This window comes from Larimichthys crocea, chromosome VI (genome assembly GCF_000972845.2).
Source record: "Larimichthys crocea isolate SSNF chromosome VI, L_crocea_2.0, whole genome shotgun sequence".
In the NCBI taxonomy this organism is placed as follows: domain Eukaryota; kingdom Metazoa; phylum Chordata; class Actinopteri; family Sciaenidae; genus Larimichthys; species Larimichthys crocea.
The window spans coordinates 9,150,510-9,166,927 of record NC_040016.1 but is presented as its reverse complement, the minus strand read 5'-3'; the positions used below and the strand labels follow the sequence as shown (position 1 = coordinate 9,166,927).

At 41.8% G+C, this 16,418-nt stretch overlaps 1 protein-coding gene across 2 annotated transcripts in view; it reads left to right on the top strand.

The window, feature by feature from the left end:
• Positions 1-16,418, top strand: part of col7a1 (collagen, type VII, alpha 1) — a 40,722-nt gene that overhangs the window by 20,658 nt on the left and 3,646 nt on the right. The window contains exons 37-87 of one of the 2 annotated variants that reach the window (XM_027279699.1): positions 368-394; positions 494-547; positions 658-729; positions 810-869; positions 1,583-1,618; positions 1,699-1,743; positions 2,330-2,365; positions 2,448-2,492; positions 2,626-2,661; positions 2,803-2,838; positions 2,966-2,998; positions 3,083-3,154; positions 3,244-3,303; positions 3,499-3,534; positions 3,624-3,704; positions 4,435-4,470; positions 4,606-4,650; positions 4,740-4,811; positions 4,941-4,985; positions 5,074-5,109; positions 5,261-5,302; positions 5,474-5,554; positions 5,687-5,722; positions 5,858-5,893; positions 6,061-6,141; positions 6,233-6,268; positions 6,948-7,019; positions 7,187-7,231; positions 7,594-7,629; positions 8,008-8,043; positions 8,582-8,686; positions 8,776-8,841; positions 9,211-9,246; positions 9,338-9,373; positions 9,469-9,516; positions 9,627-9,662; positions 10,461-10,586; positions 10,741-10,950; positions 11,631-11,666; positions 11,754-11,798; positions 11,893-12,009; positions 12,088-12,159; positions 12,319-12,363; positions 13,252-13,287; positions 14,176-14,211; positions 14,306-14,350; positions 14,431-14,463; positions 14,598-14,660; positions 14,785-14,820; positions 15,325-15,405; positions 15,520-15,588. In XM_027279699.1, coding sequence (XP_027135500.1) covers positions 368-394; positions 494-547; positions 658-729; positions 810-869; positions 1,583-1,618; positions 1,699-1,743; positions 2,330-2,365; positions 2,448-2,492; positions 2,626-2,661; positions 2,803-2,838; positions 2,966-2,998; positions 3,083-3,154; positions 3,244-3,303; positions 3,499-3,534; positions 3,624-3,704; positions 4,435-4,470; positions 4,606-4,650; positions 4,740-4,811; positions 4,941-4,985; positions 5,074-5,109; positions 5,261-5,302; positions 5,474-5,554; positions 5,687-5,722; positions 5,858-5,893; positions 6,061-6,141; positions 6,233-6,268; positions 6,948-7,019; positions 7,187-7,231; positions 7,594-7,629; positions 8,008-8,043; positions 8,582-8,686; positions 8,776-8,841; positions 9,211-9,246; positions 9,338-9,373; positions 9,469-9,516; positions 9,627-9,662; positions 10,461-10,586; positions 10,741-10,950; positions 11,631-11,666; positions 11,754-11,798; positions 11,893-12,009; positions 12,088-12,159; positions 12,319-12,363; positions 13,252-13,287; positions 14,176-14,211; positions 14,306-14,350; positions 14,431-14,463; positions 14,598-14,660; positions 14,785-14,820; positions 15,325-15,405; positions 15,520-15,588 — 2,841 coding nt within the window. Of the gene's footprint in view, positions 1-367; positions 395-493; positions 548-657; positions 730-809; positions 870-1,582; positions 1,619-1,698; positions 1,744-2,329; positions 2,366-2,447; positions 2,493-2,625; positions 2,662-2,802; positions 2,839-2,965; positions 2,999-3,082; positions 3,155-3,243; positions 3,304-3,498; positions 3,535-3,623; positions 3,705-4,434; positions 4,471-4,605; positions 4,651-4,739; positions 4,812-4,940; positions 4,986-5,073; positions 5,110-5,260; positions 5,303-5,473; positions 5,555-5,686; positions 5,723-5,857; positions 5,894-6,060; positions 6,142-6,232; positions 6,269-6,947; positions 7,020-7,186; positions 7,232-7,593; positions 7,630-8,007; positions 8,044-8,581; positions 8,687-8,775; positions 8,842-9,210; positions 9,247-9,337; positions 9,374-9,468; positions 9,517-9,626; positions 9,663-10,460; positions 10,587-10,740; positions 10,951-11,630; positions 11,667-11,753; positions 11,799-11,892; positions 12,010-12,087; positions 12,160-12,318; positions 12,364-12,882; positions 12,919-13,251; positions 13,288-14,175; positions 14,212-14,305; positions 14,351-14,430; positions 14,464-14,597; positions 14,661-14,784; positions 14,821-15,324; positions 15,406-15,519; positions 15,589-16,418 lie in introns of both variants that reach the window. The other variant, XM_027279700.1, reaches the window with a different exon arrangement.

Below are 16,418 nucleotides of genomic sequence, written 5' to 3'. Positions count from 1 at the left end.
ATTCTCATTCTGATCAAACGAGCGTTACAACATTTTTCAGCTCTTCAGTGAAAGAAATAGAAGTAGAAGAAGAAAATTAAATATTATATTATAACAATAATTTAGTGTTCTTCCAGGTACTGTGTCTTCTTTCTTTTTTTCCTTCAGTTGCCTAAATGCTGAGATAATACATGGAGCAACAGAGAGATGGGTTGTTAGTGTATCAACCTGTGACCTGAATATAGATGATTTGGATCATCATGAAGAAACCTGTGACCTGAATATAGATGATTTGGATCATCATGAAGAAATAACAATGATCAGCACCCTCTCTCTCTCTCTCTTTTTATTTATTTATTTATTTATTTATTTTTCTTTCTTTCTGCAGGGAGACAAGGGCAGCACAGGAGAGAGGGTGAGTCACACCATCACCAGCTTGTCCTCTCACTGTAGAAATGTCCCGAGGAGCATGCGAGCATAATGATTCTTAGCCCTTATCTCTCTTTGCTGACAGGGACCTCCAGGAGTCGGCAGTGGGGTGGCTGTGAAGGGCGAGAAGGGCTCCCCAGTAAGTGCTGTCAATCACTGCCAGTGTTGCTGACATGTTTAGTTTGCAGATAAACCCTGTGCACATGTTGGAGTGTATTTTGCATTTACTAATTGAATTTTTATCGTCAGGGTACTGCAGGACCTTCAGGAGCTCTGGGCCCTAGAGGGCTAGCAGGACCACAGGGTGCCAAAGGAGACAAGGTAGCCACAGACTGATTCGGTGTACGAGTGGTTGAACATGTGAGATGTTTATCTCAGAGAAAAATTGTTTGTTTTTTTAGGGTGACAGTGGTGAGGGGCTGCCTGGAGCTCAAGGCAGGCAAGGAGAGCCTGGGGACAGGGTAGGTTGAACACACAGCAGTTTTAGATGGCTGATGTCACGATGATGAATGATATGAATACAGTGAATACTAGAAAACACTGATCGCACATGCCTCTGCTATGCCGGCACAATTCTCTTCACACCGATCACAATTTCAAAATCTTCCTGGTTCTGGATCCAGATCTTCATCATACACTAAAAGACTATCAATCCAAGGACTTCTGAAACTTGTACAAAGAGGATTTTTATATTAAAAGTATTTATGTTGTGGTCACCAATAAGTATAATGCCATCAAACTTGGCAAGATCTTACAAAGTTGTTTTATGCATATACCATTAAAATATGGCTGCGGTTGCACAATGAGTTAAAGAATTAAAGTGATTTGCATCACATTTGTTAAATATTGGATAAAATGGCACAATGTATATCATAAACTCACCCAATACAATATGTGCCATCTGTACTAAGGTTGAGCCCCTACAGCAGAGGCCCGGGTTTGACTCTAATAGAGCATAACAACCCCAAAAATGTCTTTAAATGGCCACATGATGGCGCTCTCCACAGTTAAAACTATTCAGTTCTTTCTTGGCCCATGGCCCAACTTTCTATCACTAAAATCTCCTGTGTCTCTTCTTTTAACAGTCAAATGCATAAACAAACGGGACTAAAACATAACCTCCTTGATTTATTTATGTTTGTCTATGTTCAAACATTTTGCTCGTGTCTTTCAGGGTCCCCGTGGGCCTCCAGGAGAAATTGGTAGCAAGGTAAGGTAAAGGTAAGGCAAATCACTTTTTATAAGATAAATTAAATATATGTGACCTCTGTCACTGTCACTTTCTGTCAGGGTGACCGAGGACAGCAAGGTGAGGCTGGATCACAGGGAGACAGGGTGAGTAATATGATATGATCAGTCAAGTATGTGCATGTCTCTGTCTGCTTGTGTGTGTGAGAGTCTTTGTGGTCTAATTGTGGGTTTCTAATAGTCTGAACGACAGCGGTCCATATTCTCGGGTACAGGTTTCGACATAAGTTTTACCACAAGGAAGAGCACATGCACATTTTTAAAAAATCTAAATGGAATGATATTGACAGTCTCGTGGAGCCAGATGTGTGTCTCATCAAGCTCACGTAAAAGATGGTGGTAATAATAATGATAATAAATAAATAAATAAAGCCTCTTTGCATCAGAAAAAATGATGTGGAAATCCCTTTCCATACATTGATTATTATTTTTTAGATGAGCCCGTGTAAATTCAGAAGTTCAACAGTCACTAGCAACAAACCGTTTTAAAAGTTACATAATGTACAGTATATTCACCAAGATCAGTATAAGAATGCAGCAGTCCTTTAGTGTAAGATGCACTTACACTAAGTTACATCATTCTGAGATCACGTCGATTACATACACAAAGGGGATACTGGGCAAACTTTACCAAGAAACCATTCAGTGAATCTGGACATGTGTCCCTTTGCAGGGGGAGAGAGGACCAGCTGGTGAAACTGGAGAGCGAGTGAGTTCAGCAGTATTAACTTTTAATTTAAAGTCCTTTCCCTTCAGTGTGATTTTGTTATCTGAATAATGTCGTTTCTCAGGGGGACCCAGGGAAGCCAGGCCTCGCAGGAACATCGGGTCTGAGAGTGAGTGACAGACTGTCATACAGTATTGGCTAATGACACTCAGTGTGTCCTTTTGTCTCGTGTTTTGCTGCGCGGTGTGACTGTTTTAAATTCATAGCAAGTCTCATGAATGAGTCTCTGCATTTGTCATCAGGGTTTACCAGGGCCCAGTGGACCAGCGGGAGAAAAGGTGAGACTGATTCAATTAGGTGCAATCATATGAAAGGCAGCAGGTCAATAGGAACGTGGTTCCATCACATAGTGTTTCATAATGCGATGTAATGAATTTCCAAGCAAAGATGATAGAACAAGTGAACCCGTCTGTTCCCAGGGAAACGAAGGTGCACGGGGGGAGCCCGGCAGAAGTGTGAGTTATCAGATAAGAAAAAAAAAATCATGACATATAATAATTTACCTTTCATTTTGGATATGCACTCAATGCCCATGACGGTCTTTGTCTGTGATGACAAGTCTTTACTGTATTATTCATGCAGATCCCAGGTCTTCCAGGGAAGAAAGGGGAACAGGTAAACTATCAAATTCTGTTCTTGTAGTATTTTAACAGAGCTCACTCATACACGTTCCTTAAATCTTTCTGTTCCTTTGCACAGGGAGAAAGAGGCCTGACTGGTGCTGAGGGGTCAAGGGGAGAAAAAGGAGAAGCTGGACAGAGAGGAGAGAAAGTGAGCAAGAAAATATTGAATTGTTTCTGTGTGAGGTACATTTCCAGTTTCTATCTAAACGTTATTTCCTTTCCTTGTCATTTTGTCAGGGGTCGCCAGCGTCCGGAGGGTCAGGCGTTGTTGGACCTAAAGGAGAGCCGGGAGAGAGAGTAAGCTCACACTGGAGTCATTGTAACACGTCCTCATCAGAACAACAAATGGCAGAATCATAACGTTTACAGCTGCTGTGATATTTCCGACAATAGCATCCATTATTCATGAAACATTCCCTTGTGCCACCTGTCAGTGTAAATCGTGCCCTAAAACTGCGCAGAAAATACATAAAACATGTGCTCTTCCCTTAGGGACTTGCGGGTATCAGCGGAAAGCCGGGTGCCAAGGTGAGAGGCCTGCTTTGTTTTAATACAGGTGCTTTTCTGTTAATTTATCAGTATTTTATTGTTAAACTGGTCGTGTAACTGATCTTTAGGGAGAGCCAGGTGAACCAGGAGAGAGGGGTGAGAATGGGCGACCAGGAATCCCAGGCAAGCTGGGTCCTGCTGGGAAACAGGTCAGTGGTATATGGGACCCGACTTCATCCAAGTCTTAACCGTGAAAAACGCTATTCACTCATACAATACCTCAACATTACCAATCTCTCCACACCTGCTGCAGTATCTTGTTGTTAGCATTATCTACATGCAGTACGGTGATAGATGAACTAAGTGGAGCTCTGTAAACTGAACATCTTTGGCTTTTTGATCATTTAAAAACACTTTTTAAATCAGCAGATCAAACAATAGAGATTGTTGGTTGCAGCTCTTGTGATCTTATCATGTTGTTGTTGTCCAGATGAATGATAACTATGCTCATGATATGAACCGTATTTTTCAGCTCTTTTACTAAACTTCTACTGCAAAACCTTTACTGCACATTTAATGTTACACTTTAACATAAGTCTATAGAGGTTGTGAGTCCTCTGGGACTTCTTCAGTGTTACCTGGATTTAGTTGTCACTGATTTTCTAAGATCTACAACCAAGCCCTTCTTGAAAAAAGATACACTTCATTATACTGTTGTAAAAACATAATCAAACTGTTTAATTGTTATTGTTAAGTTTTCTTCTGTTCCTTTCAACATGCATGACTTTCTAATGATGCCATTTTAGAGGTAAACCCTTTTTTCTTGGTGTATGTTCTCTGTTCTGTCCACTCTCTCGATGTTGTTGATTTTGAAATGTAATGCCATGAATGTTTCCTCCCAGTTAAAATGAATTAATTATTTATACTTGTGTTATACAGGGAGAGAGAGGAGAGAAGGGCGATGACGGTGTACCTGTAAGTATGATCTCTTCCTCTTATTCTTGCTAACATCTTAACATCCACTTACATCATAAGAAGTGTGTGTTTATTTCTAAAGATCAGTGTGTCACTGCAGATGTCTTTTTCGCGTTAAAACTTATTTTTTATCAGGGGGAGTCTGGACTTCCGGGGAAGCCAGGAGAAAGAGGACTGAGGGTAGGACAAGTGTCTTTCACACAGTTTTTGTTCTTTCAACGTTCAGTGGAAAGTTCAGTAAATGGAACTTTTTTATTGATCCCCCTCAGGGACTGAACGGTCAACCAGGACGGCCAGGAGAGAAAGGAGACATGGGCGACCCAGGAGAGCATGGACGAAATGTGAGACACGTTTATACATCAACATAGAGACACATAGTTTTTCAATATGCTCTTGTGCTATTCGACTGATTTTCTTGAGAGATGAAACATCTTTTTTCAGCATCTTTATTGATCTGTGTTTGACCATAGGGCAGCCCTGGACCTTTGGGAGCGAGAGGAGAAAAAGGAGAAGTGGTCTGTTGTTGGTTTTATTTGAACAAAGTGCTTTTATAACTTTGTATACACCGCTAGTGGATTCACATATTTCTCTTTCATCTTCAAGGGACCCCAAGGGCCTCCAGGACCAGCGGGAAAAGTAGTGAGTGTGTCCATATGTTTAAAACAAAATGAACTGTAACTAAAATGGAACACTACAGTCTCAAGCATCTACTTATCATTGTATTCTGCAAACTTCCTGCAACCCTCTTCTGAGACTAAATGCAATTTTCAATCTTTGTTCTCTTCAACAGGCTGACATCCAGGGTCAGCTAAAAGGAGAGCGAGGAGAGAAGGTATGTAATGACCCTGTGAGGAGTTTTCTCTAAAATCCATTTATTTATTGTGTCTATTGTGGTCACTGCAGAGATGGGATGGTAAAACCCATGACCACCATGTCATAATTAGCTGAAAGTGAATTGTGTAAAAGAAATTAGCAGCTAAAACAATGTCACTGCGATCCCCAGGGTGACGATGGTGACCCAGGAGAGCATGGTAGCAAAGGCCAGAAAGGCGAAGCAGGGACTCCTGGAGCCGCAGGCCTACGAGTGAGTTTGTCTCATTCTTGTAGCATCTGATAAGCCACTGTATGTGCATCTGTATGCATGCTGACCTCTTTCCCAGTTGACTTAGTATGCATGACTGATGATCGTCTGTGACTTTCCCTGCTGTGTCTAAAGGGTCCTGAGGGACAACGAGGGCCCGCAGGCACAAGAGTGAGTTTACTTTTTCTGACTGCTTCTCTTACTTCATTTCTCATAACTGGATTTTTGAAAATATACGAATCATTTGCACATTTCCTCATTTACATCACGTTCACATCTAATGCATTTGATATTATATATTTCCAGGGTGACTCAGGAGAGAGAGGAGCACCTGGAGAGAAGGTTTGAAATCAATGTTCACCTACTGAGCTGACCCATATACTTCATTCCTCTGGATTCTGTTTCATGTGCAGCAGATTTTCAGTGGGATGAAATGCAGAGGGCCTGGCAGGAAGCTTCTTGGCCAAAAGTGAAAGTAGTTTTCTAACCATAAACCTCTGTGTGATCAGGGAGAAAGGGGAGCATCGGGGTTAGACGGACGTCCTGGACTGGATGGTAAACCAGGTGCTCCTGGACCACCTGGTCAGAGGGTACTTCAGTTTATATCATCTTTACTATAAAACACACATTGTATGTACAGCAGCACTGGGTGGTGACTGTGTTTTTTCTTTGTGTTTACAGGGTGATCCTGGGAAACAGGGCGATCATGGGAGAGATGTAAGGTTCCTTTTTTTCTTTTATGGCCCTTTGATTTTTATTAGAAAAATACCATTGTTCTTTCATTTATCAATCATTTTAGAAATGAATGCTGATATGCTTGTTTTATGCTCACTGTAGTAGTGAGATTAGTAATAGATTTGTTTCTATTTATTTATTTATTTCATTTTGACCATATTATTTAAATTCTGTATTAAACACATATTAAACCCTGACTTGCACTTTACCTGTACGTACTGTAGAGGGCACTGTGGAGGTGTTAATTCAGTCCTTGCTCCTGTTGCATAAGCTCACTGCAAGACGCTCCGAGTCCAGTTTTACAGGAGATTATTGTGTAATATTGACTATAACAATGACTCTGAATGTACACAACTGTTCAACACGATTTAGTTCAAGACTCTCAATCCCATATTGAGCGGCAGAGACGTGACAGCTCAATAACTGCTACTGTATTGCAACCAAAACAAAATGCAGTTCCCATTTCATGTCCTGTGTACATCTAAATTTCTTAGATGTACAAATCAGTGTGTTAGCAGTGTTACAGCATTAAATTATACACTTCAAACAGTGTTCTAAGCTCCCCATAAAATCTGACCAAATCTCAATAAGTTCTTATCAGGCACTGAATAAAAGTGAGATTAAATCATGCACAGTGATGCGTGTTGGCTTCATTTACCAGGGTTTACCAGGAATTAGAGGAGAACAGGGCCCCGCAGGACCTGTTGGGCCTCCAGGCACAGCAGGGACACCTGTGAGTACACACACATCCACACACAAACCTTTTTTATATACTAGTCATACATGCATTTCTGTATATACATATTTCTCCGGCAGTCTGCTCCATTCATTGCTTTCACAGTCTGTTTTTCAATCATATGTACTCCGTTATGCTTCTTCACCCTTGCTGTCATATTTCAGGGTAAAGCAGGTGAAGATGGCAAACCTGGGGCTCCTGGAAAAATGGTAACTTTCTTATTTTTTCTCAGCTGGTATAATTCAGCACTATAATTAATGCCCTCTCTCTGTGACATATGACAGGTTGCACATTGTTAGTGAGTCGACTGACATATTTTGATGTTGATTCTGTTCAGTCAGAATATGAATCCTGTTACAGTAGTAGTGCTGTTTCTCTCTCTCAGTATGTCTCTATATGGTTCTCTAATTAGTAAAAGCCTTGATTGTGCTCTTCCCTGTGAATTATGTTTACTGATCAAAAGCAGTACAGTAATGGCTGTCTTGGCATAATGGTACTGAATTATCTGAGTGCTCCTGCAGCAGACCGGCCATCAGACCTTTGTTCTAATACATTTTATTTTGACTTACAGGGCGAGGATGGTGTTCCAGGTGAAGATGGGAGAAAGGTTTGTGGCTATTTTTTTTAGTTTATGTGACGATCCGGCGCTGACAGGATGAGGTTTAGTTACCAGGGTTACAGGATCCTTTTCAATAAAAGTAGCTTAAGCTGCCCGAAAACAAAATGTTGCTGTCAAATTTTCTGATATGACTGCTGCCATATATCTATATTTGCTCAACATCTAATTATTATTTTGAAGCATACAGGACACACAACATGTAAAAGCACAAAATAAACAAAACTAACTCAAAATGAAATCCAACGTTAATTTAGATTGGTCGGACCAGTGCATTTTTATAAAGATATTATAAAATCGTTTGTGAGTAATGTTTTCATTGTGTCTGTATTTCTTCATGAACTTGACTCTGCTGTCTTCAATCTGCAGGGGGACAAAGGAGAGCCAGGAGCAGCTGGAAGAGATGTCAGTTTGGCAGATCTCCTTTATTTTATTATCTCTTTGTCTTTTGTTGTCAGTTTGTTTCTTCACTCTATCCTGCCTCACTCGACCTGCCCTATTTCACCCGCTCCTTCCTGTATTGATCCTGCCTTCCTTGACTTTATTGTATTACACGGGTTTTCTTCCTTTCTTTTCTCCTCATTACTCCCCTCCTCAAGTGTGTATTTATCAACTGTAGTTTGCTCTGACATTGACATTACCATCACACTCTCACTCACTGCCGAATCAATAGGCTTCTCAGAAGCGGCTATATACATTTACTGGCTTCTAATGATCAAGCTTAGCCTTTAAGGGGAAGCCACTTCTGAGAGGAATCCAGAGAGGCGCCAAATGTCAGAGTGCTGTTTTCATGTGCAAATTCTTATTAATTATCTCTCAAACATCAGTGGAGGGGTGGCAGCAGCCACCTGCTTTGATTTGATAGTTCAGCCTCTACTATAGTGCAGGAGGAAGTAACCCGTGTAGAAAGAGTCTCAGCTGTTTAATCGCATCTGTTTTCCAGGGCCGTGATGGGCTGAAAGGAGACCGGGGGCTTGCTGGACCTGTAGGACCCTCTGGGCCTGCGGGGTCTCCTGGAATACCTGGCAACATTGGTCCTCCTGGGCAGGTCTGAATGATGTAGACACATTTAAAACGATTTCAAACGTGACTGAGTTTTCCATTTTTACCAGTCAAATCCCTATCCCTGTTTCTCAGGTTGTGTATGTTAAAGGAGTTGAAGCGGCACCAATCCCAGGTCCGCAGGGGCCTCCAGGAACCCCTGTGAGTGTGCATGACTTGCTGTTAATTACATTCTTTAAATGCGGATTACAGTCTAACACAAGCAATACTGCTTTTCCTGCAGTGTTGTGTGCTAGGAATAATATACAGTAGGAATAAACTCATTTTACACACAAAACAATCCCCCTACATGTTAATATGTTTTGGTTTTGCATGCCACCATAGAAAAAAACTGTATTTAAACACAGTATCTAGCTCTGGTCTGGTCATTTTATCCCTCAGCAGCATTGCTCTCCCACGTGCAGCAGCAAAGACATGTGCTTTATCTACATCTGTCTCTGTATGCTACTGCAGCCCTCCCACACTTTTATCTGTTGATGTTTTTATCATTGCCCTTGCTCTGTCCTTCAGGGCGTACCTGGGATCCCAGGAGCTGCGGGGGCTAGAGTAAGTCATGATGGTCTTTATTGATCTCGGTTTGCTTTAGATTACTAACCACTTAGTCTGCTTTTTGACCTTCTAACTTTCTTTGTTCCAGGGAGACAGAGGGCCAGCCGGCCTCAAAGGCGAAGCTGTAAGTTAAACTTCCATCCTTGTTATATTGAAAATGTGACACGAGTTGAAGTTTCATGTGTTTTGTGTTGACACTTGATATATTTTTATTGGCAGGGAGACCCAGGAGAGGACGGGGCACCGGGCAAACCTGGAACAGCAGTGGTAAGACTTCAGCACATAACCTGCGATGACTCAACTGTGACTTCTGGAAACAGTTATTGTCAATATTGTTCATCCTTGTGGAATAACGTCTTTTCTATTTTTATTACCAGGATGTACAGAAGGCTCTGTCCGGCTTAGGCATTCAGGTATGTGTGTTATGATTGAATGATTCTCTAAATCTTTTGTGTTTCTAGTTTTCAGTATTTTATGTAATTATGTTAAATTTAAATGCAGTAGACACACACACACACTGCACACACTGCACAGCATTTTGATTGGTACTCTTCTCATCAGTACTATATATAGATAAACATATAGTTTGGCAAACTCTAGATTTACATAAACACAGTCAGAGCATTTATTATGTATCTATTAGGGATAAATACTTTAACTGTCTTGCTAATGGAAAAAAAATCAGAGAACCGGTAAAGTGTTATTGTCCATTTGTTCTCGCAGATGTCATCATTCCATTTACAGCTCCCGGATGTATTTATAACTCATGTTCAGCTGCGTCAAACAGCTCAAATAGTGTGAAAATAAAATGTCTTCAATCCAGTAAAAGTGGATTAACCGAGTCGCCACGGTCAAATAAAAATTTGCTCCTGGTTTATGGGCATGGTGAAAATAGGACGGGCAGTAGTTTAAAACCACAGCAGTATGCAGCGGCTGAGGTCATGTAGTAATGACTTATCACTTCTTAGAATAAACATAGTGCATTCATAGTTTACTAGCCTCATTTAGTATTCTTTGCAGATGACAAACTCTCGCAGTTCAGAGTTTTTGTATGTATCACTTTTTAAAATTACCATTAGGTAACCTTGGATATTTTTGGACACTATATTTCTAGTCCTCACTTTAGATCAAACGCATTTCACAGACAGGGACCACTGGCTGAGAGTTGTGAAGCTCTTGCCAACCATTCCCCTTTTTTGCCTTCCACACAGGTGTCTGATCTGAAGGCTGTTGTGGCCATAAAGGACACAGTACTGACTCACACAGTGCAGAAGCCAGAGAAAGGTGCAAAAGGAGACAGGGGTGAACCTGGACAAAGAGGACAATCTGGTTTAGATGTAAGTATGACTAAAGGCATCTTGGAAACACCTGTGAACAGCCCCCAGTGAGAACAGAACAAGTCCGAAGGGTACACTACATTTAAATGTTTATCACGTCATGCTCAAAAATTATATATATTTTTATCTCTTTCCACTTCCTGTTGTGCACCAGGGTGGTCGTGGTTTTCCAGGAGAGAGAGGCGTCAAAGGAGATCAAGGGGAGCGAGGACCCGCAGGAGCAACTGGGCCTCCAGGTAGAGCCATTAGTGAGCGGGGACCTGAGGGACCCCCAGGACCTGCTGGAGAGCCAGGCAAGCCGGGAATACCGGGAGTTCCTGGGCGAGCTGGAGAACTCGGGGAGGCTGGAAGACCTGGAGATAAGGTGAAGGGCAGTGCTGTCGGTAATGCGTTACAAAGTAACGCGTTAGAGTACTCTAATTACTTTTTTCTTGTAACGTGTAACGTACCGCGTTAGTTTCGTGCATTAAGCAATCAGTAACTTCGTTATTTTTTAAAAAAAGGATCTGAATCTGCTACCTGTCTACCTCAGATTGTGTTTACTTAAGCGTACTTAAATGCACTTTCATAACTGCATTCGGGTTAAAAAATCTTGTTTGGTGTTCATATATAGGCTACCTGGACTGGGTAGGTATATATGAGTACCAAACAAGATTAGGAAACTCTTGAATTTTGATCATATGTTCTGACTGATCAAAAAATAATTAATTAATAAAACGCTATGTGGCGTATTGCTGACTGTCTTTCCTGTTACAGTTAGTTTGGTTGGATGACTGACGTTATTCATTGTCAGGACGTCTCGGTGCATTTAAAACAGGCTGTGTGTCTGTGTCAGTTAACTTGCAGCATGTGCGTGGTGCCGCCTGAGTACTCTAACGCATTACTTTTATTCATAGGTGATGCTGTAACGTAAATAGCGTTGTAACCTAATTAGCTACTTTCCAAAGTAACTATACCCAGCACAGGTGAAGGGGAGAGTTGGGTAAACAAATTTTCATTTTTCTCAACATGATTCTGCTAATATCACGTTTCTTTGTGTTTCAGGGGGCGAGTGGAGAGAAAGGTGACAAAGGAGAGTCTGTAAGTGCTTATGTTACATTGTTTACTTTGGTCCTCAGAATCAAAGCCAGTGAGAAGAAATTTATGTTTGATGTGTCTGTTTTTTAGGGTAAACTCGGACTAACAGGACCCCCCGGCCCAGCAGGTCAAAAGGTAAACTCCTCCTCATCTCTAATGCAGTGAAACCACATTTTGTAGAGACACATACAATGGAGTTCACGCACATTAATGTGTGTATGTACTGTAGGGAGCATCTGCTGAGTCAGTATTGACCGGTATGCCTGGGGCCCGAGGCGCTCCAGGAGTTGCAGGACAAAAGGGAGAACCTGGTGCTGCCGGACCAATAGGACTTAAAGGAGAGCGGGTAAGATTCATACATAATATGTCACGCACTGTGATACGTTTCTATATGTAAATGACCTACTTTTGATGTACCTCACAGGGTTTTGCTGGAGCTCGTGGTGACAAAGGAGACAGAGGAGAATCTGGTGAAAGAGGACGTGATGGCCAGCAGGTGAGTCGACTCTCAGGTGTAATCTAGATAAGAATGTTGTAATAATCACAAAATCCGACTTTGAACCTACCTACACTTAGTCCTACAATCCTACATTCAAGGCACAATGAAAAACTATGACATGTTTCATAAGAAGCGATCTGTGGTTTGTCATCTCAGGGAATACCAGGAGAATCAGGAAAACCTGGTCAGGATGGGAAACCGGTAAGATACTGGATAAATACAGGATGTGAGAGCTGAGTTATACCTCTGAAGATGACAGTGAAGTTGAAACTGACAATATTGTGTTTTTAGATTTTTGAAATTTTCACAAAGAGCATGATATAGTAATGACTTTCTTGGTTCAGAGACACTTTTTGTTCATATTTCTTGCTTCAAAGACTTGGTAAGTGTGTATTTTTTCTTATGAGAGTAACAAAATATAGTTAATAATTTATAGTTAGTAATGTATTCATAAAATTCTTGCTTATTTGTTCTTTTGTATTTGTCTTCATAACTTTACAGCATCGTGTGTAAATATAGCAGCATTCCAGTTCACATCAGAGACACATTAAGGTTTCATGTCTCTTCATTCACTAAACTCCCAAACACACTGTTGGTCAGATTATGAACTGTATACCTCGTGCCAGCTTGTTATCTGGGTGCAGGAGTGAATGTTAAGAAAGGAGAGATATTAAGCACTTCTTCACACTTTTTGTTTTCCTTCCCACCATGCCGGAGCAGGGCCCAACAGGGCCTGCTGGTCCTCGAGGCCAACCAGTGAGTAACCAGCAAATGGGCCTTTTCTTAGGCTTGAGCTTGAGAGAAAACCACTGGGCCGGCTGCAAGCACTAAGCTGATGGAGCTCTCTTTTCCCCCTCTTGGGCCGAGGCTTCATAGATCCTTTAGACAGTAACCTTTTACAGCTGTGCAGCTAACTCCTCACTCTCCAACTTCCTCTCCCTCTCTCTCTTTCTGTCTCTCATATGTGCCTTATCTCTGTCCATTTCCTTTTCTGTGTTGTTTGTTTCCCCTTTTCCAACACTGTTCTCCACCCACCTATCCCCCCCACCCTCCTGTCATCCACCTTCCTCTGTCTTTCATCCTCTCTAGGGCTTGCCTGGGTTCCCAGGAGTTCTAGGCAGACCGGTAGGTTCTCTGCTGCAGGCTGGCATGCTTGTGCTCTGGAGGAGGGCGGGCTGGGATTATTGGTCCCTGTGGTATCAGATACAAGAGGGAGATGTGGGAGTGGACCAAAGCTGTAGAGATACCAGTGGGCTTTAGGTTACATCAAGTAGCTTCGAAAGATGTATCTGCATTTAATAACAGTAGACTAGAATAACCTATCCTCAGGATGCACACAGGTCATGTAACTTCCAGGCAAATTGAAAAACTGAAAGGAAATCAGACATCCTGAGCCGAATCTTACCAGAATCCAACATACAAAAGTGAGGGTGTTACTAAATTGAGTGTTCTCCAAAATGTACTGTGTTGTCAGTTCGCTTTAGTCTGCTTATCATGCATGCAGCTGTGCCTGCTGTCTGTCGTGTGCTTACTTCTCTCAGAGCTTAGCATGTGTCTCTTTGTTGACATTGTTGATCCTCTTGTGTCTGTGTTGTCCTACCTGTTGTCACGACTCACAGATGTTGTCTCCTGCAGAGACACTCATGTATCTCAGTGATATGTCTGTGCATTATTTGTGTTAAATCCATGTTGTCCAATATTAGCACATAAAAAGTCAATTTTTTTTATGTGCTTAATTTTTAGAAACATATTTATGCATAAATATGTGTCATGCGTTTGTTAGCTGTGTGCAGTGACTTCCTGGAGTTTTGTCGTCACCGTGAGGTTGTTAGAGGAGACTCCAAGAAGTCATTTAATGACTAACACAAGAGTAGCATCAGTCTTATTACCTAACTCACAGCAAGAACGCAAATAATCTTTTCCAAAATGTCAAAATATTTCTTTAAAATGTTGGCTGTGTGCTGTTTTAGTAAATATATCATGTACTGTATATGACTTGTATTTTTCTTCTAGGGAAACCCAGGAGAGCCTGGCATGAGGGGACCAACTGTAAGTGTCACACACATGACAAAGCACGTATACGCATACACAGACCGTTATTAACAACAGCCGTTTACATGTCGCTGATATGTGTATTTATTAGGGCCCCATGGGTCCCAACGGGCTTCCAGGTCCACCAGGCGTGAAGGTGAGTTCATCACAGTGTGCAGAAACTCTTTTTCCTTCTTTCTTGCAGGCCATAGTTGTAAAAAAGTTTGTTTTTCACAGGGTAACCAAGGAGAGGCGGGTGTTGGCGTCCAGGTAAAACAACTCCAGTGGTATTTTAGAAAAGACATCAAATTGCCCGAGTACACAGTCACATTACACATCACAATCTAGACTGTGAAGTTGTATAACAGATCTGCAGTGTGTGACTTTATTTCTCCTCTCTTCAGGGGCCTCCTGGTGCTCAAGGGAGCACAGGTCTGCCGGGACCACCAGGCCCTCCGGGAGCTGTAGTAAGTGTTCCAATAAATCACAGCGTCTCTTCAGGGGGAAAAAACTGCTTTTATGTTTCATGAAATTCATTGAAAATCTTGCGTTCGTGTATCACATACCACTGTATTTATTTATCCCCCGCAGGGTCCACAGGGCCCCCCAGGACTTTCAGGGCAGGTGGTGAGTGTGCAATTTTGATCTGGCTGGTACTGTTGCTGCACCGCACAGTGAGGAAGTGTAAAATTGAAGAAATGTTTTGATCCTGAGGCCTTTCTGTTAGAACTGAAAATGGGAAAGTAATTAAATAAAAATGCCAAAAACATGTGCAGTGAGTTTTTTGTTGACAAATGGCGGCTTCAGCTGCGTTTTGTGTTCATAATTCGGGAACATGTGACTTGTTGTTCCTTCAGTTAAAAAACAAGCAAACCGCTCAGCATGGCATGTATACCATGCTGAATTTTTACCAGTTACAGTTACCGTTATCATATTATTTTTGTTGGAAACTGTGTGATAATATCTCAATGTCACAGAAGAAATATATTAAAACAATAATTATAACGAGAAGCAAACAAACTGGAAAATGGTGAAGTGATGTTTGGAGACGTAAAAAAAACCCAACACATTTTTATTTGTGACTGCACACAAATACATGTTACATACACTGAAGTTTGTGCTGCTCCCCAGGGTGAAGCTGGTAAACCAGGAGTCCCTGGAAGAGATGGGGTACCTGGCAAAGAAGGAATACATGGATTACCAGGAAAGCAGGTGTGTGTGTGTGTGTGTGCATCTGTTTGTGTTCATGTAGTTGACTGTGTATGTAGTGTGTAGCGTGCGCTGTGCTGTTTTTATCAGGTCATCGTGCAATAATTTGTCCCTCAGGGCATTGCTGGACCTCCAGGCCAGGCCGGCTTAAAGGGGGAGCAGGGAGACAGCGGTCCTCCAGGGAAGGTGAGAACATGTTGTAGCTGTAGACAGTCAATGAAATTGGTTTTGTGGTTGCTTTTATTGGATGTGATCCCAGCAACAGAGTGATTTGCTGCCTAGAGCAATGAAAAAAATAAATTTTGTAGTGCTATTATTAGCCTCCTACTGCAGTTTTCATTTGATGTACAACAATAGGTGGTCCTAGTTTGAGGCATCTTGCAGGGGCAGTGGTTGGGCTTCTGTTTGTCCACCCAGGAGCTGGAGCTGCCTCCAGAAACATTTCCCTGCTATTCATTTTTTTATAGTTGGTCCGGAGTCGCACTGTTAGTTACTTATATGCTGCTGCTCGCTGTCTATAAAGTCTGATATTTGTACTCTGGTATCTCTGAAAAGGCTGCAGCAGTGTGAGCTGCTCGCAAACAGAAAGTAACAGAATATAGTCAGACATATAGACAGACGGACATGTTCTATCTGTGGAGGAGGGGATCCATTAGTAGCCTGCGGATGGAGTCAATACAACGGGCAAAGCAGAGGTTTGCGGTGGTCATTGAATGCTCAATGAATTTGGAAACTGCTCTTGTTTCTGTGCTGACAGCTGCCTCTGCTATCTGTTTATTCCTCTCGATGTTCACGCTAACCAGGAACAGGGGAGACGCGTTTCTCCAAACTTTCACAAAATTCTGGGGTTAAATCAAATAAGGTCATGTCTGTTAGTGAGCTGTGTACTTTCATAAACATCCCTTGCCATTTGGTAAGTGTTTTGAGCTGGGATTAGGCGGTAACACAAGGACTGCATCTTCCCATGCAAGCTGTCTCAGTGGGATTTCTCTGTTATTGATTGACATTCAAAGAGC